This window comes from Bicyclus anynana, chromosome 23 (assembly GCF_947172395.1).
Source record: "Bicyclus anynana chromosome 23, ilBicAnyn1.1, whole genome shotgun sequence".
In the NCBI taxonomy this organism is placed as follows: domain Eukaryota; kingdom Metazoa; phylum Arthropoda; class Insecta; order Lepidoptera; family Nymphalidae; genus Bicyclus; species Bicyclus anynana.
The window spans coordinates 3,824,430-3,851,599 of NC_069105.1; the positions used below are offsets into that span (position 1 = coordinate 3,824,430).

Genomic DNA, 27,170 nt, shown 5'->3' on the forward strand with positions numbered 1-27,170 from the left:
GGTTTGCATATAAAATTAAAATGGGGTATGTCTGGCTATCGCAGGCAGAGTCTGGCTAATGAAAGTAGAATCTGAAGAAGTAGACTGAATTCGCCCGCTGAATTTGGTATGTTGCTACGAACACCTTGAGAATTCTAGCGAACGCTCTATTCGATCTTTCCATTCCAAGCAAATCTGCTCGATAGAATGCTCGCTAAAATCTTCTCGTATTTTTCTATGATGTAACATTCGCACGAATGCTCATTACAAGTGAATGCTTAAGTCTATCAGCAAGTTTAAATTTTAAAAAATACTGAGTTTATAAAATTAAATGATTATGAAACACGGCTAAAACTCACGTGATATTACGTATGTTTGGATCGTGCCGCGATGCAAGAACCAGCTCATGACTAAGGGCCCCGTATGGGTTCGAAACTAGTCGGGCATACTCCGACGTAATATCACGTGAGTTTTAGCCGTGTTTCATAATCATTTAATATGAATAACACTCACGATAGTTTAAATTCTAAAAGAGTTTATAAAATATCTGACATTGACACGAGAAGTACGTTTTTGAACACGTTTGTATCAACAATATATTATGTTTACGTCAGTGCCAAAGAGTAAATAATTATGTCAGTGTTCGTTTGTAAATAAACTGTTAAACATTAGGTATTTATAATACTCGAAAATTGTGAAAAAATGTCTGTTTTCGATGGCGAAATTGAGTTCACTTCCGTCTACATGGCAGACTTTGTAAAGAAGAACAAACCGTAAATATTATCATGGATCATGATCATTTTTATATTATCATAATTTACCAGTCGCTGTTCGCGTAAAATTATGTTTTTCACAATTCCTGCAAGGCCCACGAATATTCCCGTTTCCTGTGTCAAATCATAAAAAAAATTCTATCCAAATCGGTTCAGTAGTTGCGGCGTGAAGGAGTAAAAACATACACACTTAGGTATGTAGCAGCGGCGAAGAGTTCTTGCAAGTCGATTCCCGTCGATTAAAAATCCATGCATACCTACCCATTGTTGTGCTGTATCTAAAGATATGAGAAACCGGAGTTAGTATCACGCTGTAAGAATTTCCTTTTCTTTGGGACGGCTTACCTTCATCTAAATTCCATCTTTCGCCACTGGTAGGTGTCTAACCGTTCAAATTCAATAGTTTGTGTACCTATGCATAAACTATTGAATTATAATATAAAGATTTAAGTAGGTAAAATGCACAAGAGTACGTACTTACCTAAACCAATGTGCACTCTGTATTCCCTCACTCTCATAATCCAATACGACCGGTGATATGAGACACGTCATAAAGGAACTCCTTAACCTCACACCTGTTAGTCACTAGTTCTGGAATGCTAGTTTTTCTCACTGGACAGTGGACCCGGCACCCACACGGTGAATCCATGGACTGCGAAGATAATCGTCTCATATCCTAAACGGCAGGACCGGCCCGTCTATACGGCGAACGGAGCAGTCGCTCCAGGCGCCAAATCCTAGAGAGCACCTAAATGATAATCCTAGTCAAGCGTAGACGGTACTGCGCCTGATTTTCAAATGGTCACCCCAGAGTACGGTCGAGATCTTCGCGTAATCGCGTTCCATTCTTGCTTTTCACTCATAATTTGGTATAGGTATCTGCATATTATTAGAAGCAAACAGGAGAGGCGCTATAATTGGATCTCGCTCCATTTTAAAATTTACTTTGGGCCGGCGCTGCTAAACGGTTCCAACTGGCTAAAGCGCTATAAGTTCTGTGCTATCCTCAAACGTCATTGCTCCCTCCGAAGCAAGAGTCCTCGTCGCAAAGCCGTGGATGACGACTGCCTTATAGTGGGGCTGAGCCGGGACTCGCTCAACACGAGGGACAAGCCTCGCCCGAGTCCTGACCTACTGTGCCCTGTCGACTATGAGTACTACAAGAAGGCTGTTGAAAGGGTAAGTAATTATCAGCCTATTTTAACTGTCCATTACAGGTGAATAAAGGGGGAGGTTAGTAACAGTCAACACAGCGGGCGATGGTACGAGCTATGCTAGGAGTAGTTTTGACGGCCTCCGTGGGGCAGTGGTATGCGCGCTGATATGATGATGATGATGGTCCAGATCTAGTGGGAGGCTTCGGCCGTGGGTAGTTATCACCCTACCGGCATAGACATACCGCCGCGATTTAGCGTTGCGGTACCATGTCGTGGAGAAACCAAATGAGGTGTAGTTGTTCATTGTCGCTTCCATCTTAGATTGCATCATGACTTACCTACCATCAGGTGAGATTGTAGTACAGGGCTTACTTGTAAAGAAAAAAAATCTCTGCGTGATCGAATTAGAAATGAGGAGATTCTCAGAACCAAAGTCACCGACAAAGCTCAACGAGTTACGAAATTGAAGTGGAAATGGGCGGACCACATAGTTCGAAGAGCCGATGGACGTTGGGGTCCTAAGGCACTGGAATGGCGACTCCGCACTAGAAAGCGCTGTGTTGTGAACTAGGTATGTTGGGTACGATCCGATCATGCTGATCATATATATCTACCCACCGAACTCTGCTCTAACAACCTTCTTATGAAGCCCATAGTTATGTAGGTATGTAATGTTAATGAATGGATTACTCCAGTTTGCAGAAGATCATCCGAAATTGACAAAAAAGTACATGTCAGGAGACATAGATCCTATACCCATAGACCACGAGATTCAGGATCTTAAGAGAACTGAATATCTTACCAAGTACTGCTCACGAGGTAAAAACGTAGATGCTTTTATAACAGTTGCTTATTAACAGTTCTAACTACGGTAGAACTGTCCACGAGAAAATCAGTTATTATATTTTTATCACTTTCATCACCCTTTGAATTCCATTACATATTACGTTTTGACGATGTTAATCTACCAATTAGTGTGAAAAATGGTTAGATATTACTTTAATCTACCTTTTTTCAACCCTTGAAGTTTTTAATCATATAATTTAACAAGACGTCCGACATTTTAAATGCACCCGGAAATAGTGTAGCTTCCCAGCAGTGAAACACTTTTTCAAATCAGTTCAGTAGTTTCGAAGCCTATTTACTACAAACAAACAAACAATCAATTATTTCCTCTTTGTAATATTAGTAAAGATGATAATGATTGTACCTTTAGCAAACGTCAACCAAAGAGCGAAAGGAACTTCTTCTAAATCAACAGGTTCATAAGGCTGCCTATCCACCAGTGCGGAGCAAGGGAGCGTAGCGGAGAAACGGACTAATGCGGAGCGGATTTCCGTACTGTATCTGTCCACCGGAGCAGAGCGAGGGTGCGGAGCAGAGTTGCTGACTATCTTCTCAGCTTCCCCGCTCCGTTCCCCCACTCAAGACCCTGTCCACTTAAGAGGAGCGGAGATTTTCTGCCATCCTATTAGTTAATATTTCTCCGTTTCTCGGCTCCGCTTCGGTGGACTGGCAGCCTTAACCCCTCACGCCTTTTTATCTTTTCCAGAACTACCATTCATGTCAGTGAACCTAGCGCGTAGAGCTCGCGCCTTACAAACGCTCCGCCTCCCTGACGACGTGCACATCCCTGACACGAGCCAGCGGGGTTCCTACCGCCACCCTCCAGCGGACAAGTACGCTGAGCCGCCCACCGCGACGTCTATGAGGCCGAAGTTTGATAATTCCTTGCAGAGTAAGACAAGTTCTCATTGTTTGATTAACATTCATCTACTAAACTACTACTAAAGGTAATTTGAAGCCCTAAGCAATCCTCCCGTGTTCTTAAGTGAACTACAAAGGATTTTGCTTTTACTTTTGTGTAAACTTTTTTCTGTCATATCTGGTGGCCCCTTATATATCCTAAGCAATAGCTTATAGACCAATCCAGACGGCTTATTTTATCAACTAATCTGTAGCCAATTGAAGAGCTTGTGTGGTGGCTTTTCAAGGCTCCAGATCTTCAATTATTGTCCAAAACTATTTTTTGATATATGAGGATTTCATGAAGAAACATGTACCTACTACTTACTTATATAGCTGCTTGACCCTTAGCTTCGTGAAAACTTTTCGCTTGAGACCCTTAATGTTTTCTTAATGTTTTTGAAGTGTTGGCGCAAAGCTAAGAATGATATGATTTCGCAAAAGATGACGAGAGAAATTTAAAACAATAGTTGAGGGGCTTGCTTTATTAGAAAACCAAAACCTTCCAAAGGACCATATAAACACCATAATTGGCTGCGCTACATGGCAGAAGTTACCTTATATAGGTTGAAGCTTTCATAAAATAAGGCATCATGTCTATTAGGCCTAATATACATATTGAAAGAAAGAAAGATTTATTTGGCAAAACACAAAAAAGGAAATCATGACACATAAATACAAATAGAAAAATATTAAATATTACTACCAAATTTTTGTGAGTGCCCCAGCTATCTGAACTAGTTAGAAACTGTATCTCAGAAAGCTGGAACTTCCCTACTATATATACAATCCAATCCTATAAATATTATCATAAAATTATGCCCTTGTACGTTAGTATTTATGTGTGTGCAATTGTGTGTGTGTGTGTGTAATTATGTGTTTGTGATTGTGTGTGTGTGTTTGTGTGTGTGTGTGTGTGTATGTGTGTTTGCGGGTGTGTGTATGTGATTTATGATTTTACATTTACATAACTATACACTACAATGATGATGCTAGCAGTCAGCCTCTTGATATATCTATAGTCCTATATATTATGTAGACGGTTTGATAAAGCGATTCAGATTATCTTAGAATTTGGAGTAATTCTTCTGTTTGCTCATAAGAGCGGGTCTGCAACCATTTTGTTAAACAAGTTTTACACTGTTTGATGGTAAGAGGATAGATGTTAATGATTCTGTTTAACTTGTTATAAATTCTGGAACTAGAAATATAGAAATGCCTCCGAGCAACTTGTGTTCTGTGTTTGGTAGCGTGACATACTATGTCAGATCTTCTTTTGTTTAGATTATTATGAAAAGCTAGTGTTGAGTGTTTTCGTAAAACAGTCTGAAGAATATAAAGTTGACGAACTGTAAGCACATTACAATCCTTGTATAACTCTTGAGTAGAATATCTGTAGGGCTTGTGAGTCATGACTTTTAAGATGGCCCTTTGGGATCTCTCGATACGCAACATAGATGTCTTAGAGCTACCCCCCCAAACAGTGATACAGTAACCAAGTATGGATTGCGCAAGAGCATAGTAAACGGTTAAAAGTGTAGATTTGTCAGCAGATGTTCTCAGCTTACGGAAAATATGGATCAGTTTTCTAGCTTTTGCAGTAATGTTACAAATGTGTAAGTTCCAAGATAAAGTACTATCAATCTGTACACCTAGGTATTTTATGTCATGAACATATTCGACAGCTGGGCAGGAACAAGAACTGGGATTTTCAATTGGATTCTTACAGCTATGAATTTTGATATTTAAATTTTGAGATTGAGGTAGTGTACGAGAAGAAGTATGGAACGCTAGAAATATAGTTTTCCCAGTATTTAAACTTAAGACATTTGTCGACAGCCAATTAGACACCTGTCGTAGGGCCTTTTCTGTGTTCGTCAAGGCATCCTCCCAGGTATCACCCGTTAACAATAGGACTGTGTCGTCAGCATATGACACAATTTTACCTTTCGAAATGGGTAAAAGACATAGATTGTTCATGTAGATAAGAAACAGGGTAGGGCCTAGGATGCTCACATCAACGTCATAATAAATGTCTTGTCTTGCATTTTCGACTTTGCTGATATGATCTCGATATATGTCGTGATACGCATTTTACCCACCACACATTGCGCGAGTGGTGTGGTAAGTAGGAAGGGAAGTTCCTAAAGAGTCGTGTGGCCACGATATTCTCTCTTCCCCACCGCTCCCTATAGTCGGTCTTAAGCGCGTGTCAAAGAACTAGTGCGGGGCGTCGCGATTATATGCGTGCATAGAGTAGTGTGTGGTTAGACAGGACAATAGCGGCAGCTTGAGTAGCATTCTGAGGCTATAGCATTAGGCCTACTGACTATCGCAAGCGCTTATTCCAATTTTGAATTTAACAGTGAAGTTATTATTTGCGTGGGTAGAGCAATGTGTGGTTAGACAAGACAATAGCGGCAGCCTGCATGGTGTGGCTACTGCATTAGGCCTATTGACTATCGCAGGCGCTTATTCCAATTTTGAATTTGACAGAGAAGCTACGCAGCATCACACGCGTGCGCACTGGCGACACGAGCTACGACGTGGCGCACGGGCTCCTGGCACGCGTGCTGCTGGAGAGGAACCCCTTCGGGCCCGCGCGCCAGGAGCCGACCTTCCCGCGGTGGAAGAACCCATACATTTATACATACAGGATCTAGTGTTATGGAACATTTACTGATTTTGTGTGTATTTTTGAAAATTAATTTAATTTTGAAATATACAATTTATTTTATATTAAAATTGTCTTATTTTAGTTTATTTGCAAACTTATTCTAGATTTTAAATTACATCACTACTAAAGCGAATATGAAAAAAGCTTTATTACACTTAATTAGCAAAAAGTTTTCATTGAGTTTTAACATTGACACATCTTTAATCACGTCAATCAAATCAACGAATTGCCATAAATCTAGACTTCTACAATCAAAATGTCATAACAAACCGAAGACAGTTATTTTCGCATTTTTTAAATGTTTTACAATAAATTAAACACTCAAAATCCAAATCAAAGTTTTCTATAATATGTGAATTCAGGATATTGACTCGTATAATATCTATATGAGTTTACCAAGGTACACCCAACGCAAAGTTTGAAGCAACACCATGGACCATTATCTGACGACGTATAGGAAGGACTACCTATGGCCCAACTTGCCCGGGTCCACCTCAGGTCATGGTGGCCATGCAGGCGGTGGCGGAGGACTTACAGAGTAAGTTTATATTACACGACATGGTTCAGGTAAGATGTCGAATAAATAATAAAAGTTAGCCAATGTACATCAAGTTAGTGAATAGGCCGAATATCATCCTCATCATTGACAACGGTTATTTGGCTCACTGCTGAGTTCGAGTCACCTTTCAGAATGAGAGGGGTTGGGCCAATAGTCCACCACGCTAACCCAATGCGGATTGGCAGACTTCATACGCGCAAAGAATAAAGAAATTTCCCTGGTATGCAGGTTTTTTCACGATGTTTTTCCTTCACTGTTTGAGACACGTGATAATTTTTTAAAAAGTTGGAGGTGCAAGTCCTGGACCGGATTCTAACCTACTCCTCTCAAATCGAAGGCAGATGCCATATCATATTCTCTTATGAATTTGAGAAACCCTGGTCTAGGCATTAGGCAATATACAATACCTACAGTGGGTTTAACTACGAGCTTAGATTCATTTTGTTGTCCAAGCCAATACCGTAATATACTCGTAAGTGATGGTTTTGCGCTTATGAACATTTCAAAATTTTGCCGCAGTATATCAAAACTATCAGGCGAAGAGTTGGCCTTCTACCAGGCATGTATGCAGCACAGTCGACCGTCGGACTGCAGATGTCCACAGTATTCTGGCGAAGAGATGCCGCAACTTCCACCTGGAAAAGAAGGGGGGTGGAGCAGAAACGAGGTATTAAATAAAAACTTTCTGATTATCGTTTCCTTCTCCTTTCTTATCCTTATCCTTGTCCTCATTCCACTTAATAGTGGTGGTAACAATGGTCTTACAAATTGGCCCTTTAAGTTCATACTCGTAATCGCATAGCCGAGACCTGTGGCCATTTTATCCATCCCCCATTAATTCTACTCTTCATGTATTTGTCCACATTGTCGTCATTTTGAAAATGCAGGATTATACCATCTTGGTGGACTTGCCGCCGACAATTCTTAAAATCATCATTAACAACTTATTTTAACTGTCCATTATAATGCGTCTGTCAACTGTCTATACTGGCAAACGTTTCTCTACACCTTAACATGACATTCAAAGCCAAACAGACCTCCACAATTAGTCGAATAATAGTGCCATACTTTGTTAGATATTCGTTCAAGGTTTTAATAAATTGGTTCCAGCTCATGGGGCAAATGTTGGATCCGAAACTGTATCCAGTCCGCGTGGGAGCGGCGCCCGAAGTTCCTACGTCGCGCTACGATCAGCCGAACGCTTTCTTAGACAAGGTTCGTGCCTATCACGTTTATCATCATCGTAACTAATAATATAAATGGGAATGTAAGTTTTTGTTAAGCCTTAACGACCAGTTTAGGCAGTTAAAAATTCTTTCACCAATGTATAGCCACATTATCAATGTTTAACATAGGCTATATTTTGTCAACGTATTTCTGTAGGCTTCCTTTTAAATTTGATGGCAATAGTCGTGATATTTTTTGTCCTTTATGCGTGTAGACCTCAGACCTAAAGGGATAATTTAGGGGCTGTCTATTCTCTATAATTTAAAGGGTAAGTGATTTTTAGGCGCACCGTCCTTAAACTCATAGGTATTTAGGTACTCTCAGGTACTTAAGTTTACTCTTAAACAGAGACTAGAGACCATTGACACAAGTTTAACATTATTGCCACGTTTCCAGCTACAGTCCAAATACCCGATGTTGTACAGCATCCTTCAGAACGAGGCATCTCCTGAACTGAAGCAGAGGATAGACCGGGACAGAAACAAGACCACTTACCAGGTGGATTTCGGGGAATCAGGTACGTTTAAATATTCTTTCGTATCGCATAAGCGGAAAAGCATGTCAGGAATTCGCTTTTGTCTCTCTTTATTTATAATATTAGACAGAGAAAGATAGGGACAAATTCGAAACTCACATTTGTTAAGTTGAAACTCGTTTAATGTCACTTACTTCAACAACCTACACTACGCTATCCAGTGGGGAATCTTAGGATTCAAACGTCTTTGGTTTTGCGAACTATCTGCTCCGCCTATTGTTACTTCTGTGTTTCGTCTTGTTCGGCTAAATGTTATATAATTCTTAAAAACTCTACTTTCTCATAAATTCCATAGGCTCAGGCGCCAAATTCCAAGACCTTCAAAGGGCAGCGGACGAGAGCGGCGTAGGGCCGTGCGCACAGCCGATGCGTCTGCCCGGAGACCCCTGCAGAGTGGGCCCTAAACCCAGGATGACAACCGCTAAGACCATCTCCAAGCAGGGCGCTACCGCTGGTCAAGATAGCAGACCTAAATGCGGTAAGCCAATAGCTTGTAGTAAATATATAATAGCGTTATAGTTCTATGGTATGAGTAGGACGGAGTATGGATAGACGGAATTAATATTTAAGTTAAATGGCGAAATAAATTAGTTATAGACATATAATGCGGAGGTATGAGTCATATAACCAGAAGAATTTGCATTTGCAATTGCAAATGGGGCCTATGGAACGTGCTTGCCTAGAAGATGCCTATTCACTCTTGGCTTGATACCCATATTGTAGTTGGTACGGAAAACAGAAGACTACCTACCTATTGGTATAGATCCGTCCTTTTGAATTTGTCAGTCTACACCAATACCAAACAATTTTCTTCGTGTCTTCTCACTACTTACTACATGCGAGTAAAGATATAAATAAAGAAACCACATAGGAAAACCGTTAGACCAAAGAGAACAGTTATCTATAACTTGACATCTAAAATGGAGATAAATTAAAATGAAATGGCTCATTGGAAAATGAGAACACCCATTTAAATTGTTTCTATTAATTTAACAAATCGTTATTTTTGCAGAAACCACCTCAGCGACTCCGCCGTTGGGTAAATCAGAATACCAAGATGGCGTGTCAAAACTCGGTGCCATTATTATGAGAGACAAAATACACAGAAGATAAAGATCTAACTATATTAATGTTGAAGATAAATCATGGAATTTAATAAATAACTTAGTGACTTTTTTCCTGATTTCACTCATAGGAATTAGTCTATAGTCTTGTAAATAGATTTAGATATAGTGGCTATACTATAACTTACGCGTCCACCTTGATCCAGCTATGAATTAACCATAGATAATACACTAAGAATGAACACTGAACATCGCCAACGTGCACTCTGTAGATGCCATCTGTGTCCATGTTACTCATCACAATGCCATCATGCATTTTATGGGCATTCTTGATTCTAGCATTAGGATCAAACAATATTTGGGTATAAAGAAAGTCATCACAGTTTTGTGTAAAATAAAAAATCTTTATTTCTCTAAATATATAAATAAAAGACGACATGATAAATAGACGTTTATGTATAAAAGCGTGTATGTATACAACGTGTCATGTGGGCCGGGTTTGGGCGCTCGATATGAGCTCTCCCCTTTTGTACAGCATGGTACCTTCTCTCCTTTCCTCTCTCCTAACCGTTTGATCTTCTCTCCTAACATTATGATCATCTCTCCTAACATTATGATCATCCCTCCTAACATTTTGATCATTTGCTCTAATTGTATGTTCTATTCTTGTGCTATGATCTTCTCTTTTGTGTGTAGCGTTTTCTATTCGTCTTGGAATGGGGTCTTCTCTTCTTATATTATGTTCATCTCGTCGAGGGTTGTCTTCTCTTCTGATGTTGTGTATGTCTTCTCTTCTTATAGCGTGTTCATCTCGTCGAGGGTTGTCTTCTCTCCTGAGATTGTGTATGTCTTCTCTCCTGACTGTGTGCTCTTGTCTGGAAGACACACGGGTGCGCGTTACGGTGGTTTCATCGTGTTGTTTGACGACGACTGCTCGAGCGTCGGAAGTGTTCCTTTCTCTGAAATATATTTATTTATTATTATTATCACTTATATAAACTTTTACTTGGGAGTCGAAATTAAAGTTTACTAATCATAAAGTGCCTGCGAATGCAATTTACTTATAAAAGCTGCAAGTTTGTCCCATTCGCCATTCATTTTCGTAACTGTCTCTAACTGTCTCTAGCAAAGTGTTGTCATTAAGTTGTGTGTCTAGCAACTGGGCATATGATTTCACCCATATAACACATGTGTTATGTGTTACTGAGGGTTACAATTTTGTGGGTTAGGTCACCCTTGAAACCTGTCAAAGCCACCACGGTCCAAACTCGTAAATTGCCTACCGTAATTTAGATACCCAGGCTAATCTAAAAGTTTCGATTTACAACTGCAATATCATCAGGAAGTAGGTACTAGGACTAATTTAATAATTTATTATTTAACCTCATATGCCTCTTATTTTACACCAGCTCTTACGTCCGCAATGACGGCAGAAATAAGCATTCCCGGACAAGCTTTGCCACAAAAAGCTCTATGAAAGTCCTTTTCATGACAGAAGTTCCCCAGACGTGACGCTAATGTCTTAAAGGCGCTCATTGTAAATTGGTAATGGTGGTCCTATTGTCATTTGTGTAAAGCGCTGTCAATTTTAGTTCAGGTTTTAGCCGCGGGATTTCTTTCATGAAAGGGACTGTCAAATTGATAAAACACAAAATGAGGGTACATTCGTTTTTACCTCCCAAACGCCACGAGCCTCTCAATATCAGCGTGCCGCCGCTCCGGTCGCTCCGGACGAGGCGGCGGGCTGGCGGGGGGCGAGGCGCTGGAGGCGGGGGAGGGGGACGCGGCCGAGGAGCCCACCGCAGAGTCCCTCTTCGCTGATGACGAGGAGCCCGATGTGGAGCGCCGCCGCGGCCTGATCGCCGGGATATGGAGAGACGCGGTGATGACGCAGTCGTCTTCTGACGCGTTGCCAGTCTGAAAGTTGTATCAAGGTTTGATTGAATATCAAATGTAGTCCAAATAACTCCATTTCCGTGCAAATACCACACAGATAATAGAAATAAAAAAAAGAAAATTAAATTTTACAGTATTGTTATTACGAGATATACTCAATTATTTGGTTAGTTTAGTTATCCTCTTTTCTCAGGTAGGTAAAGGGCATACCCCATCCTCTCCCATGTCATTCCTTTCTTAGGCTATGTTCTTCCACTCCTTTCCACAAATATAACCATGATTTCTGGAATGTAGATAAATAAGAAAATTCTCAGGTATGCAGGTTTCCTCACGATGTTTTTTCTTCATAAGACAAGTGATATTTAAGTTCATAAAATACACGTAACTGAAAAGTTGGAGGTACATGCTAGATTCGAACCTACGCCCTCCGAATCGTAGGCAAAGGTCCACTGGGCTATCATCACTCTCTATTGTTTTAGATAATCAAATTTAAAATTAAATCTGTCTAAAATATTTATTTAATTGTCAAAGAAAATAATAGCTTTACCTATGTATGAAATTTCCCATCATCAAACATCGCACTAGAAACTAAACTAACTGAATAAATGTTCATCGTGGCATTGGGGGTAACCCAGGGTTCCCACCCGATATCCCAGCGTTTGTCCCCAAAAGTACTCGCTTCTCCTGAGATTTTTGCATTTCATCGACTTGTGCCCTTTCCAGTTCAAAGATAACTGGCGCGAACAATATAACTGATGAACTCGCAACAATCCACATAACAGAGCGAGATAATTGATATAGACATTTGACACCGCACCAGGTTTTCGTTGTCACAGTATGAGCTGTGTTACGCACGCTTTCGGGAAACATCTCCGTCAAACCCCAAAGCCTTTCTGATAAGGTTTCATCCGGTTCTTCGTCATAGTCTTTGAGGGATTCGGTAGGCTTGCTTAGTGATGATTTCGGTGTCCCGGTATCTTTACAATCATCAGGTGAAATGCATGCGCAGTCTTGCATTGCAAATTAGTTTGTACGGTTTAAATAATTGTGTGTAAAAGGTTTAAAAATATTCTGGTGCCCTATTTAATGACACTTGAAAGATGTTGACAAGTATTGACAAATTACATTTGACACCAAAAATTTAATTGACACTTATACATCATTTTTAAATAAGTTTTATTTTTTGTGGATAGCCAGTATTATTTTTGTCCAAAAATTAAGTATATTTTATGCTAGCGGATCCAGTCAAGATAAGCTTTGACTTAAATGCACTTGTCCCTACCATTACCCTACCCTACTATTCGCTACTTTGCATTCGAATACCGTTGCTATTCGTTTTTTTGCACTCTATTGTCATTTGTTCAGTCCCTATTTAGGTACTCTGTACCGACTGTTAAATCTATGGTAGTCATTGACAGAGTCGTTCAAGTCTCGCGGTATATAAACAGAAAAGCCCTTAACTTGAGGGCTTTTCTGTTTATATATCTCATATGTGCGAAATTTTACTTCTATAGTATTGTGTTAGACAGAGATATATACTGTACACTCTACCAGTAATTCTTAAACTATTATTACACTTACTTCATTGTAGTCACTGGCAGAGTCGTTTGAGTCCGGCGCTGAGTCTCGGGGGGGTGAACTGATGCCTATACCACTGCTTCCTCGCTCTTCACTACTACGTACTCTACTGTAATGTCAAGTATTTAATCATTATCATTACAAATTCTTACATCTTTAATGATAAATTACTACAAATTCTATTTATGATGGTTTGATTTTGGTTGCAATAGTTATATATATGACAAGTTCGTCTTAGCAAACACAAAGGAAGATAATGGAAGATGATAATTATTTTTCAGTTTTACTAAAGCATGTTCAGTTTCACAAACAACCACGCCTGTCACATCATACTATTCCAATAAAAACCAACCCTTCAATATCTGTATAATTAATACCCATATTACTTACTAACTAACGTTTTTGTCATGCAACCTACATTCCCTAACATGAAAAGCGAGACAACTTCGACTAATATAAATACTATTGGAGTCGATATACCTCCTTGTACAACACCAATTTGTACCATAATATTGTTAGATTATTTTTATTGATTTATAATATATCTGTGTTCACTTAAAATTACTCTATCGTCATACTGAAAGAATAGCTTGAGAAAAGTCGATCTTCATTTAATAGTCAATCAAAGGTCTTATCTAAATCCACAAAAGAGACATCTATGAATGCATGCATTTTTAAATTATGTACGTAAAGTATTAGCACGCATAATATGAATGGTGCATATGCCTTGCCTGGTGAGAAAGGTGATGGTGGAAGATAAAGAAGCGGAAGAGGTATCAGAGGCGGCACGAGGTCGACTCGATCTCTCCCCCCTGAATTACATCACCATTTTAGTATTTCAATCCCTTGGCTAGTTATATACCCTCATTAGCCTATTAGCCTATAACTGTCCCTTGGATAGTTATAGGCTAATGGGCGAAAAATTGCTGGAAATAATTATGCTATGGAATTGGAATGTTATGGCAATAACGTTATCGGATTTTTATAATTATATTATGTGTGTCAACTACATAGGTTCATATTAGAAAGAGTTTGAGTAGAATTATTATAGTTTCTGTTATAATGGTATGAGTGTTTGTGCTGTGATGAAGCATGGTGTGTGGAGACGTATACGTGTATCATGGGTTAGAGACTAAAGGTGAGGAGAACCATCCATAAAATGTCACATTTGGATGGTGTCACAGCAGCGACAGGGTTAAAGAAAGGGCCTTTCTGACAGCTTTACTTCCAAAACTATTTTGGACTACGTAAATAGTAGATAGGTTTTAAATACTGCACTGCCACTTCAGTCACTATAAATATAGTTTCATTCTTCTTCAACTTCTTAACTGGTTTTGGAGTGGTCGGCAAAAAGATAACAGCTGGACATTTTTTTAACTTTTCTCCCTTAAATGATGTTTCTCCTTATTTCTCCCCTTTAATCTAATGTATAGTATGTAGTAAGTCATAATGGTGGTGTTATATTGACAATTACCTGGCATTTGGTGACGAGGCCAGGGTTGCGGTGTTTGCAGCCGCATGGAGGAAGCTTTCGCGGGACCAAAGTCTCTTCGCACCCTCTGCGTTTGCGTTAGCTTCCGCTGCTGATCTGGAATATTTCAACCATTTATTTTATACTGATTGTTGAATAAATCAATGACGCATATAAGGGTATGAGAAACTTCGCCTTTAACAAATCAAACGCTTTCCAAGACATCAAAAAACACGTCCTACAATTCATTGCCTACTCCTCAATCCTCAAGTGATTCCAATTTTCCACCGACAATTAAATTTACGGACCACAACACAGTTGTCATACATAGCTACAGATGCAGGTATATCGGCAATACTTCCTTAAATGAGCTCTCTATTTTTTTATGTCCCCACAGAACCCTACGTCCTAAAGTAGGTTTCCATTATCTGAAAGTATTTTATAAAGCAAAATTTCTTTACGGATGCTTATCTTAAGGAGTTAGTGCATTTCGAAAAGTGTACATATAACGAAGCGTGCTGCCATCAACTGGCATAGTGAAAGAGTGTTTGCTTGTTTAAACTTTAAATGGCGTTCTTAAAGAACTTCGAAACAATCCCTTTTTGGAGACTTGACCCTGTTGCGATGCAGTTATGCAGATATGCCTGCACGTTTTTAAAGCTGCATTTCAGTCGTGTGCTTTTTATGGGTGCCCTGGCCCTGGCCTGTCCTAAAACAATCTAAATATATCTGTACACTCACTCAGCTCTCCTCAGTAGCAGCGAGTCGAGGTGCGTGGGCGCGGACTGCGCCAGGTGTATGTAGGCCTGGTGCAGCTGCTCCGCCGGCAGCGCCCACAGCTCGCTGTGCCGCTCCACCAGCTGCCGCACCACGTTGATCACGTCTGCTCTCTCTGAGAGGAGTTGTTCGGGACTGCAAATGGAGAAGTATTTTTTTTCCTTGTATTTAGGACAATGAGACGTGATAGCGCAGTGGATTGGACCTCTGCTTTCTCCTCGGAGGGCGTAGGTTCGAAATCGAAATCCTTTAAGAAATTGAATATCACTTGTCTCAAAAGTATAAAAGGAAAAACATAGCAAGGATACTTGCATACCTGAGAATTTTCTTAATTCTCTACGTGTGTGAAGTCTGCCAATCGGCAATTGAGCCAGCGTGGTGGACTAAGGCCCAACCCCTCTCATTCTAAGAGGAAATAATGATGAATTACGGACAAGGTCTATGTTATGTGATATGCTAAAAAGTTTGGAAAAACTTGAAAATGTCACCCCATAATGTACACTAATAGTTTCGTTGTCAAGAATTGACAAGAATGATACTGATATCTCTGTTGGCATTATCTGCCACCAAATATAGCAAGGATTTGCTGGGCTCGCCATCATCGTCCACGTTGGCAGCGAGCTGTGCCAGGAAAGACAGTTCCGCGTTGAGAAAGTCGATGCGCCGCCAGCTTCAGCTCAATATAAACTGTCTCATATTGTCTTATAGCACTAAACTTAATACAAGTTATCTGGCAGGCCCTCGCAGAATATTCCGCCTATAACGGTTGCATGAAGATGCTGACGAAGTTCGCCGTTTCATTCTATTCGCCGCAGTCATCGACAAAATCCGCCCTCTTTCGTATATCCCCTTTGCTACGTCACTCAGTAGCTCTGTGGCAGGAGGAGGCAACCAGGAGTTAATTTACCTGGCAGGCTCATTAGGATTGTTCCTATGCAGAATGTTGGGCGCAAATATAGTGGCAAGGTTCGCTGCGGTCATCCTGTTCCCAGGCTCGCGGTCATCGTCAGCGTTGGCCGCGAGCTGCGCCAGGAAGGACAGCAAGGCGTTGAGAGTGTCGCGATGCGCCGCCGGCAGCAGCTGCACTATGAGCTGAAGCGCCTCCCACTGGAGGTGACGGTTGCGGATTTCTGGAAATATGGAAGCACTTTATTAGTTCTTGCAAGGGGCTGGGAAGATATAATATGAGATTCCAAAGAAACATATATTTTTTTCCATTTGTAAAGTTATTGGGATAAGATAGTTTAAGTTAGCCTAAGTTACCATTAATATAATACCATAAAAAAGTTAGCCGTTGAATGCCCTGCGACGAAGCAGAAGCGAATTCACTTGGAAGAATTACAAGTTTTTATACTCATACCCCTGACGGTTTCTACATGACATCGAAACGCTAAATAGCTCAATCGTCTGCCAGTCATTGACCTCAGTAGGAGATCCATGATGCCAGTAGAATGCTTACTTGCCAAAGCCAATGCTGATTACTAGATTAGACCATAAGTTTACGCTTATAAGTTTAAGGCCGCCTTTGCATGCTAGTTCTTAGTTTAAATTATTCATTTTTAATGTTTTTTATTTATTTTTGTGTCCACTTATTCTTTGTCGTGTTCAATTTAGAAATTATTTAATGCTTAACTGAGCTGAGCTGGGAATTAAACCCAGGACCCCTCTGTTTAGATCTACATCACTAGCGAGGTATGGGAGGATAAACTTGCATCTTTTCCAATTAAGCCCACTTCCATCTTAGAGTGCATCGTCACTTAAAATCAGGTGAGATCCTAGTCGAGGGCTAACTTGTCATTCACTAAAAACATACTTAAATGATTTGAAGATAGAAATAGCACTCACTTTGTGTTTGTAGAAAAGCAGGGTAGAGATCTTTGCATAATAAAGGATCGGGGAGATCCCTCAGGAATTCTTTGAGTAGGGCTGCCACGTCGTGTGGACTCACTGCGGCGTCTAGGGCCGTCTCTTGGCCTCTCTCCCACTCTTCACGAAGCTGAAATTATTGACATCTTACTAAATAATAATGTAAACAAAGAAATGTTTGATAAGATTGATAAAATTAACATGAAAGAAGTAAAGATGCTATTGAATATAACAACAGGAGAACATAATGAATGTACGAATAGCTTGATAAAATTAACATAGTAAAGCTGATTTATACTAGTTATAATTTAAAATTTAAAATAAATTAATATTATGTACATAAATTTGAAAGACTGATGCTGTAAATATCTCAGAAGGACATTAATGGTGAAAGCTATATAAGAGAATCTGTGAAACAAAGCAAACATTGTATCGTGATAGTAAAGAAAGGAAATAGTTGAGTAGGCCATAAATAAACATAATATTAAAGACTATTACAGAATCAATACTCCAACTCTAATTGGCAAGAAATATTAACAGAGTTTCCAATCGACCAATCGAAACGTCTATCACACTGATTGCATCTCCGAAGTACCCACTACAGAGGAGTTGGTCATAAATTCCCGCCAATGTGGGTCAACGACGCGAATCGATTGCAACCAATACCATTGAAAACATCTAATTTTATCGGTCAATGTTTTATTCTTGCTGCGCGTGTAAAAGCGCCCAACACGTAAACTCGCCTTGGATAGATTTACTGCTTTATTTTCTGTCATAGCAACAATTTTGTAATGAGTGTTTTGCAAAATCAAGTTCACATTCGTCTTACTTTGTTTCGTTGTTTCGGGAGTTTATAAATCTCAAGTTTCATGTTGAAATTTACATTGTGCGTTCTATTTCTGTTTCCAGTTGTTTACCGTCGTCATCAAATTATGCTAGGTTTCCCAGTACGAGATTTTACTTTACTTCATTATTTTCCTTTCCTTGTTTTCGACAGAAAGGGCAGTTTTTGTTTAAACTTTCTCATCGGCTTTGCTAACATTTTGATAGCTTGAGTAATTTCTTACTTGAAAATCAGAATTTTTCAAATCGGTCCAGAAGTTTCAGAGCCTATTCAATGCAAACAAAACTGATCTCTTTGTAAAGAAGGTAATAAAAAAGTGAAGATCAAAGAAAGGAGTAAAAGAAAGAAGAACATGGATAGTAAACCATTCTTACCTGTCTAACCCTCTTCTTAGAGGATGACACTCGGAAAAGACCCAGCGTGTGAAGAGCGTGTCTCCTCAGGTGGGTCAGACAGGCGGACACTATTGAAGGCACTTTGGGCCCACTGCCACCGTCTTCTAACCCCGACCAACCCCATTCACCGGAATCGCAGGATTCACTCTGAAAAATACAAAGTATGAAATGAAGAATTATACTTGTATAGGTTCATAGTAGATGATCTAGTAAGTTAATTAAATTAATTAATTTAATATTCCGTAACTGATTTAAAATTTCATACGATTGAAAATGAACAAAACGAAAATGTTTTGGATTTAGCATTTGACTGTCAACAGGATGATCTACTTAGTCCCGCCTTTTCCACCCTCATGATAAATCCAGTCATCTTGTCTTTGAACTCCGAATTTAAACTGTTGTTTCCAGATGGTAGCATTTTAGGAGGTAATACGTCATAAGTCATTCACGACTTGTCCAAAGTTTAAGTTTTCATCCTAGATTCGATTGAATTTCTTTCATTTTTCTGTAAGTAACGGTTAGATTGAAGACTGGTAAAAATCAACTATAAGATAGAAATAAAAGAAAAGAAAAACAATGAACAAGACCAAGACATGATAAAAGTAAACACTTATGGCACTATAAAAGAACCAGAAATATAATATAAGGGAATGTCATCATCATCATTAACAGCCGATGGACGTCCACTGCTGGACATAGGCTCTTGCATGAACTTCAAAACAAAACGGTCTCGAGCCGCAATCCAGCGGCTCCCTGCGACCCGGTTGATATCCTCCGTCCAACTAGTGGACCCTGCAAACTGACTGACGAGGCTCTGGCGACCGACTATGCTGGTATGTCGGGCAGCAGCGACACTGGAAAAATCCAACCCTGCGAATGACCAACCCGCATGCCCATCGTGGTCATTTATGGGTAATTCCTTAAGAACTACAACAAAACATAAGAGAATGAGTGTGGGATCAAAACGGTCAGCATTTCCTACACCAACAGATGCCTAAAATTGTCGTTAACAGAATACATTATTAGACAAACAACAATAGTTTTATAAAGCGAAAAGCTTCGACCAACACCTTAAGAAGCTTTTGCTTAACTGTTGGATCAAGAGTCAGATACAGAAGGCAGTGATTCTTGAGACAGCGCGTATTGTGAGGAGGTTCCTCACTCTGGAGCCCTGACCACCGGTTGCTTTCAAATCTCCCGCAGCGGGAGGGTTGAATTTTTTTTTATAAGTGTTTAATACTGTTTTGTATATTTTATGTATAACATTGTTAAAAATTAAAAAAAAAAGCAGAAATGAATAAATGAGAGAAAGAATAGTTTTATAAATTACTACAAAGTTATTTCAAACAGATTTCTCTGGATTTCCCCAATTTCAAGTTTCAAATTTTCTGCGTGAGCATACTCATGAAGTTAATTGAATTATGAAAATACGATGTTTATCGCTAATATGATGGATACCGCAACACGTCAGGCAAACACTTGCTCTGATTTGTAGGTAAACACACGTAAAATTTTTATTACATATAAATCAATCCTGTCGACAACTTAAATGATTTTCTACTTTGTTTTAATATGCCTACAAGATAAACAAATCAGACTGTAGAACTAGGAATAATGATTGCATATATCAACATACTCGTAGATACAGTGAATTTACATACTTTTACGAGATTAATAATATCGACCAACATCTCAAGAAGCTTTCGCGATTGAGACGGCGCGTATTGTGAGGAGGGTCCTAACCCTGACCACCGGTTGCTTGGGCACTCAAATGTCCCGCAGCGGGGGGGTTGAATTATTTTTTATAAATTTTTAATAGTGTTTTTTTATTTTGTATTTCATCAACATTGTTGAAAATTTTTAAAAAGTATAAATAAATAAATAAAAGATAGTATATTATTTTATAAGGTGCTGGAATGGCGACCCCGCACCGGAAAGCGCAGTGTTGGTCGACCCCCCACTAGGTGGACCGAAGACATCAAGAGGGTTGCAGGGAGCCGCTGGATGCTGGCGGCTCGAGACCGTTTTGTTTGGAAGTCCATGCAAGAGGCCTATGTCCAGCAGTGGACGTCCATCGGCTGACAATGATGATGATGATATTATTTTAACCCCCGACGCAAAAAGAGGGTAGTTATAAGTTTGACGTGTCTGTCTAAGTCTGTCTGTGGCACCATAGCTCCCTAACTGATGAAGCAATTTCAATTTAGTTTTTTTTTTTTTTAAATTAAAGGTGACTTATGTGCGAGTGTTTTTAGACATGTCTGATAAAAATCGGTTGAGCCGCTGAAAAGTTGTGGGGGTGAAAGTGGGGAAGAATAACCGAATGTCCGCAAATATACTCGAGTGGGGTCTCAAATGAAAGAGAATATTGATGGCTTGATCGAGAGTGTAATTAATAATATCAATACATACAGGGGTTTTCAGAATTTTCATTTTTATGTTATTATTCAAACGACAAGTTAGCCCTGCAAACTCATCTGATGTTAAGTGACGATGCAGCCTTCCTTGATTAGAGCCTTAGATCTAGAAACGGGCTTAATTGGAAGAGGTACAAGTTTATGTAGTTGGATGGTTACTTAGAAGATCACACATACCCAAAACTGGTGGATATGTTGGGTAAGTATTTGAGGCAAGTTAAAAACTTGTATTACTACCCTAACACGGATGACAGAACTGGACCTGGCTGGGAAGTATCCCTCAAGGATTTTTATTGCCTAACAATCCCTATTTTTGATGCAAAAATAACTCTTGAAGAGTTGTTTTTTTTTTTCACGAAATATCTCCTTGACGCAATCTGAAGATTTAATACCTTTTAATAAAATATTTAAAGTGTAAAATTAGTTAAGCCAATCTGGTTGCTTCTTTTTTTGCTATATACTATCTTTTATAATACGAATTTTTTTTTTTAGGCTTCACTCACTCACTATAAAAACTTCAGATTCTTCTGATACAGTGAATTTGCAAAGCTTCGAGTGTTTTTGCAAAAAAAGCTATCTAATAGAAGTTTAATCTTAATTACAAAAAAATATCTATAGCACTGTGTCTATAGTGTCATTGAGCATTAATAATAATAATAATAAAGTCTTTTATTTCATATAAACCTTAACCTAATTACAAAATATTATATATTTTCTCAATTCTATGTTAGTAATATTAAATAAAGTTAGTTTGTTTCATTTTTATTTGTATTATAGGAGTCCCTTTGTAGGGTATTGGATCAGCTTCCACCTTCACACAGGAAATAAAACTATAAGAAATTGTAATTGTTATCAATTGTAAATTATAATACTGTATGACTTTTTCAAAAGAGCAACTGTTGAGTTTCTTGCCGGTATCTTCTCAGCAGGACCTGCCTTCCGAACCGGTGGTAGAATCTTTACAAATAGTCAACTGACGTGTAACTGACTAAATTGTAAACTGAGCCTACTTGAAATAAATGATTTTTGATTTTGATTGATTGATTGATTGGGTATAGGCCTCCTCCAATTTCTTCCATTTCTTTCTTTCCCGTGCTATTGTCATCCAGCTTTCCCGGCTATCGCAATTATATCATCCGCCCATTGTCTGTCATTGACTCAGACCAATTATAGAAGGACCTGTATCGCACTCATAGTCACGAACAAAATTGTCTGTCATTTCCTGAAGAAAACGAGCTTAGATTTGGTATATATCTTATACTAAACTAGAAGTTTTTGCTCGTTTTTTACACAATTCAATTACACATAAAGGTATTTTTACGGAGCTCTTTAACCGACGAACACGATTACAACTATTTAACATCGATACTATAGAGACAGTTTTTATAATCGCATTAGATCGTTGGTCATATACTTTGACAGAAAAGTAACGTCTAGCGAGGCAGGTCCTATACAATAATTGGTCTGAGGTCATTGAGCATTAGTTGACCATAATAGTCTGCAGTAAAACAGACACGTCCGAAAAGCCTACTCGAACAGTTTTAGTTCAGGGACGCGCAGGTTCGGCCAGCAACGCGGATACAAGTATAGGCGAGCCTTCCGAAATGGCCCGTCTATTTCAGTCGGAGTATATAGGGATGGGCACGAGACGCGTCATACGATAAAATTATCGTGGCCTTAATGAAGCCAGCCGTAAGGCCGACCAGGTAACCAGATATCTGTGACGTAGGACTGACGTCGGGCTACGTACAGTCGAACACAAATTGACCTTTTGGTACCAATGATAATGTTATACTATAGACTAGCTGACGCCGCGCTGTTTTACCCGCGTGGTTTCCGTTCCTGTAGGAATACGGTGATGATATATAGTCTATAGCTTTCCTCGATAAATGGGCTATATAACAATGAAAGAATTTTTCAAATCGGACCAGTAGTTCCTGAGATTAGCACGTTCAACCAAACAAAATCTTCAGCTTTATAATATTAGTATAAAAGGTTACGTGCCTACAAAATTACTGCAAAAAGTGATCCGAATTTAACTACACCACTGAGCGCACACATGCATAATTTTGGCTTTAATTCCATTATATATTTATGTATATAGTTATTACACTTCCTGAAAACACAACTCGACATTATAGACGATATTTAGGTATTATTTATTTTATATAACGTTCGTTGTCTACTAAGCGACTAAATTAAATTAAGTCAATTTTCCACATTTGTTCGCCTCAGTTTTAATTTGCTAGTACCCTATCTCTAGTATAAAATATCATTGGTTGGTACCCGATCTATTTCACTGCTTTAATAGCTTCCATATCGCATAAAAACGGTGACGATATCGGTATTTTATTAATAGTATTTTCAGCGCGATTATACATAAATTGACGCACACCAATCACGCTATTAGTTGATGACGTGATAAAATTATCACGTGTCTTTTAGATTGGTCGTTAGTTGTTCATAATAACGTGTCGAGCAGAAATATTTTGAATAATAATTTAATGTTCATTACATTAAATTAAATTAAATTAAATATATACGAGGTAGTACTAACTAAAGTTTACTCTATACAACCGTTATGAAAGTACATTTTCTTATAATACAAACAAATAAAACGTACCTACGTCTTAATATAGGTAGATATACGGTACGCGGTCCACGCCCCCTCGGTCATTATGGCTAAAGCGTTGGCTTTAGCGTTCTATGTTCTGTGACCACAATTGCCAGGCGCTACGAGTAATTATTAGCTTGAAGTTTTGAATTTTTCACCTTGCTTTCAGCATTTATAAAAAAGAAGAAAGAAAGAGAAAAGCTTTATTAGAGAATTATTTTATTAAAGCAGGTCTGGCCTCACATGCTCTGCAAAAGATAGGTAAGTAGCCGTGGCGAAGGATGGAATTTAGATGAAAGTAAGCCGTTCCAAAAAGCCAGTCACAAATCAATTGAAACAATGGTAAAATTGCATGAATTGGCTTTGAATAGCTTCCGCATCCACCTTATTCTCCAGATCTGGTCTTCAGCGACTTTCTGTTCTCAGACCTCAAGAATATGCTCGCTGGAGAGAAATTTCGCGCTGATGAAGAGTTAGTCACCAAAACTAAAGACCATTTTCATGCTACTATGGTATCGTATAGTTGTACGACCGCAATAGTCATTGTATCGTCTTCGACGACAACTATACTCAATAATAAAATCAAATTCTATAAAAAAAAAAAAAAAATCTATGTTAGCCTACGAACTTTACAGCCCACCTATGCAGGATTTCTTAAGGTAACGCGGCGGGAATCGACTTGCAAGAACTCTTCGCCGCTGGTACAGTTCGCAGACGAGTTATCTATAATTTCACACGATTACGTTAATGTTAGTCGGGCGGACAGCGTTCGAGTTTTATAGCGTTTTTTACGAGCTCTGCTGGATGCTCACCTAGCACTTCCGTGTTCCGAAATTATAAAACGATTTGCGTAATAGGTAATCAACACATTAAGATTATGACAACATTATTTTGTTTTGTTTTTTAACCCTCGACGCAAAAAGAGGGATGTTATAAGCATCGATCGTAGATCGTTAGATGGGCCTCAAAGCGTCGCGGAATTGTCATTGGTTTCGCACATTGAGTACGTCATCACTCGTAACACATTTCTCTTTATTCATGTTGTGGCTTGTGTTTTTACACTTCCAAAATGAACACGAAAGCATAATTAATGGATTAAAATAAAAAAAATACAGTAAATATTCTTTGAGGTCCACGTCCACTCACAGCATGCGCTTGTTACGTACTAAGTTAAGATGTGCGTGCACGTCTTTGGGTAATGACATAAAATTGTGCGTTCTTTATCTTATTATGGAGGAGCACATCTAACGATTTTTATCAATGGTTATAAGTGTTTGTCTGTCTGTCAGTTTGTCTGTGGCACCATAGCTCCCGACCGGATGAAGAAATTTCAATTTAGTTTTTTTTGTATTAAAGGTGACTTATGAGCAAGTGTTCTTAGACGTTTGATGAAAATCGGCTGAGCCGTTTAAAAGCCGAATGTCTGCAAATGCACTCGAGTGCGGTCTCTAATGAAAGCGCACTGAAAGAGAATATTGATGAATTGATCGAGAGCGTAATTAATCATTTCATGACATTCGGGGGTTATTCAAAATTTTCAATTAAATTTTTTTTCAATTAAATTATGTTACTTTTCAATTTTATGAAATTCAATTCAAAGCTTCAATTCCATAAACATATTATCCGCACAGACTAATAGAGCTGGGTTCGGTGCAAGTAAGAATAAGGGAGGCCGAGACATAGTAAAAGCCTTTTTACAACAAGATGAAAATGACAGCTACATAATGCATGCAATGAATTAAGAAATCCAAAATGAGTGGTTATCCTAGTGGTAATAACACGCCTTGTTATATGTCTGGTTTTCTGCCTTATTAAAATTCTATCTTAATGCCTTTCAAATTACTCTCCCAGATCAGAGCAACTTAGTACGATGGGGGAAAGCTACTGAATAATCTTGCTATACTTGTAGTGAGGCAGTAAATTTATACTTTACTAGCGGTTACCCGCGACTTGTCCGCGTGGAATTCAGTTTTTCACAAATCCCGCGGGAACCATGGATTTTTCCGGGATGAAAGTAGCCTATATGTTAATCCAGAGTAAAATCTATTTCCATTCCAAATTTCAGCCAAATCGCTTCAGAAGCCGCAGCGTAAAAGAGGAATAAACATACTGTGCAAGTTACTTACACACTTTTACATTTACATACAAACTTTCGCCTTTATAATATTAATGTGATAGTATAAAGGCGACCTATTTCATTTTTCTCAAAAATATATATTTTTATGTACAGAATTTCGTTTCCATTTTATTGTATGAAAATTAAATTGCTTCTTCACTAACTGTACAAATACACCAGTTATAAACATAGATCGTTCAAACATTTCTCGCGTCTCCAGTGGGCAGTAAATCATACAGCGATCAACGCACAAATCAAGCGCTGTCAGCGCTCGATGTACGATCAAACACGGCTGATAGCGCTGTCATGCCTCGGTTTACCACACGCTTACTGATGGACTAACAGCCTGCGATGCCCAGATATACCACATTTTTTGAATTTGGTCTGGCATGCTCCTCCAACTTTTCAGTTATGAGCATTTTAAGAAATTAAATATCACGTGTCTCAAACGGTGAAGGAAAACATCGTGAGGAAGTTTGCATACCAGAGAATTTTCTCAATTCTCTGCGTGTGTGAAGTCTGCCAATCCACATTGGGCTAGCGTGGTAGACTAACCCCTCTCATTCCGAGAGGAAACTCGAGCTCAGCAGTGAGCCGAATATGGGTTGATGACGAGTGCTGTCATGCCACGGTCTACCGCACGCTTACTGATGGACTAACAGCCTGCGATGTCCAGATATACCTCATTTTATGAAGCATAAACAGGAGTTGTGATAGCAGTAATGACTTCTGCGTCCGATTCCGGTGAGTGTGGGTTGGAATCCGATCCGAGACATGCACCACCAACTTTTCAGTTGTGTGCATTTTAAGAAATTATATTAATATGTAATTATATTATATTAATATGTGTCTCAAACGGTGAAGGAAAACATTGTGAAGATACTTGCATAGCAGAGAATTTTCTTAATTCTCTGCGTGTGTGAAGTCTGCCAATGGTGGACTATTGGCCTAACCCCTATCATTTTGAGCTCAGCAGTATCATATGGGTTGATAACGAGACATTAATGTCAATTGGATTGTACCAACACCGCAACGTCTCAACTCCTGGCTGCTATTAAAATGTTTCTTGTAAGAAAAATCCCAATAACGTATTTTTTTGCCTTGGTAGGATTCGAACTCTGGACCTAATTGTCTGTTGCTGAACTATCTACGGGACAGTATTTAAGTATATCGTAATTGCAGCTCCATGAATACTTAAGTCATAATCTTAAGTACCTGCAAACTGTCCATATACTTTTAAGTGCCGGTTTCACCTTCGAACAATGTTTTTATTACTAAAGTACGGGACGGAAAACAAAGCGAGACATTGATGTTTATGAGCTAATTACGAATTAGCGCCAGAGAAGAGAGAAACGTCGAGGATAGTCTAAGAGAAGAGGGAGTTTTACAAGGCCTCGATTACAGGTGGTATCACCATTCATTATTTATGTTATTGTAGAGGGAAGGTATCAGTGTTGGTATAAATAAGAGGGTATTTGA

General features: G+C 39.0%; 3 protein-coding genes across 5 annotated transcripts in view; 2 read left to right on the forward strand and 1 right to left on the reverse strand.

The window, feature by feature from the left end:
• Nucleotides 1-601: 601 nt before the first annotated feature.
• On the forward strand, nt 602-6,318 carry LOC112049976 (uncharacterized). The gene is made up of 5 exons (XM_024088051.2): nt 602-752; nt 1,784-1,931; nt 2,605-2,728; nt 3,462-3,647; nt 6,152-6,318. Exons 1-5 carry the CDS (start codon nt 682-684, stop codon nt 6,316-6,318), a joined length of 696 nt encoding a protein of 231 aa, XP_023943819.1. The 5' UTR covers nt 602-681.
• A 301-nt stretch (nt 6,319-6,619) lies between these two features.
• LOC112049972 (uncharacterized) lies at nt 6,620-9,791 on the forward strand. The gene is made up of 6 exons (XM_024088046.2): nt 6,620-6,870; nt 7,411-7,558; nt 8,002-8,106; nt 8,515-8,635; nt 8,949-9,131; nt 9,666-9,791. Exons 1-6 carry the CDS (start codon nt 6,764-6,766, stop codon nt 9,764-9,766), a joined length of 765 nt encoding a protein of 254 aa, XP_023943814.1. The 5' UTR covers nt 6,620-6,763; the 3' UTR covers nt 9,767-9,791.
• Nucleotides 9,792-10,099: 308 nt separating this feature from the next.
• LOC112049975 (uncharacterized) overlaps nt 10,100-27,170 on the reverse strand; it is a 96,705-nt gene continuing 79,634 nt past the window's right edge. For 2 of the 3 annotated variants that reach the window (XM_052888750.1, XM_052888749.1), the window contains exons 8-16: nt 18,524-18,691; nt 17,285-17,435; nt 16,347-16,569; nt 15,404-15,574; nt 14,666-14,779; nt 13,923-14,003; nt 13,195-13,300; nt 11,393-11,634; nt 10,100-10,676 (exon numbers count right to left, since the gene is read on the reverse strand). In XM_052888750.1, coding sequence (XP_052744710.1) covers nt 10,202-10,676; nt 11,393-11,634; nt 13,195-13,300; nt 13,923-14,003; nt 14,666-14,779; nt 15,404-15,574; nt 16,347-16,569; nt 17,285-17,435; nt 18,524-18,691 — 1,731 coding nt within the window. In that variant the 3' untranslated portion in view covers nt 10,100-10,201. The remainder of the gene's footprint in view (nt 10,677-11,392; nt 11,635-13,194; nt 13,301-13,922; nt 14,004-14,665; nt 14,780-15,403; nt 15,575-16,346; nt 16,570-17,284; nt 17,436-18,523; nt 18,692-27,170) is intronic. The other variant, XM_052888751.1, reaches the window with a different exon arrangement.

Coding starts and splice junctions, on each gene's coding strand:
- LOC112049976 (XM_024088051.2), top strand. CDS start 682: ATGTCTGTTTTCGATGGCGAAATTGAGTTCACTTCCGTCTACATGGCA. Junction 1,932..2,604: donor ACAAGAAGGCTGTTGAAAGG/GTAAGTAATTAT, acceptor GGATTACTCCAG/TTTGCAGAAGATCATCCGAA. Junction 3,648..6,151: donor GTTTGATAATTCCTTGCAGA/GTAAGACAAGTT, acceptor TGAATTTGACAG/AGAAGCTACGCAGCATCACA.
- LOC112049972 (XM_024088046.2), top strand. CDS start 6,764: ATGGACCATTATCTGACGACGTATAGGAAGGACTACCTATGGCCCAAC. Junction 6,871..7,410: donor GGTGGCGGAGGACTTACAGA/GTAAGTTTATAT, acceptor ATTTTGCCGCAG/TATATCAAAACTATCAGGCG. Junction 9,132..9,665: donor AGATAGCAGACCTAAATGCG/GTAAGCCAATAG, acceptor TTATTTTTGCAG/AAACCACCTCAGCGACTCCG.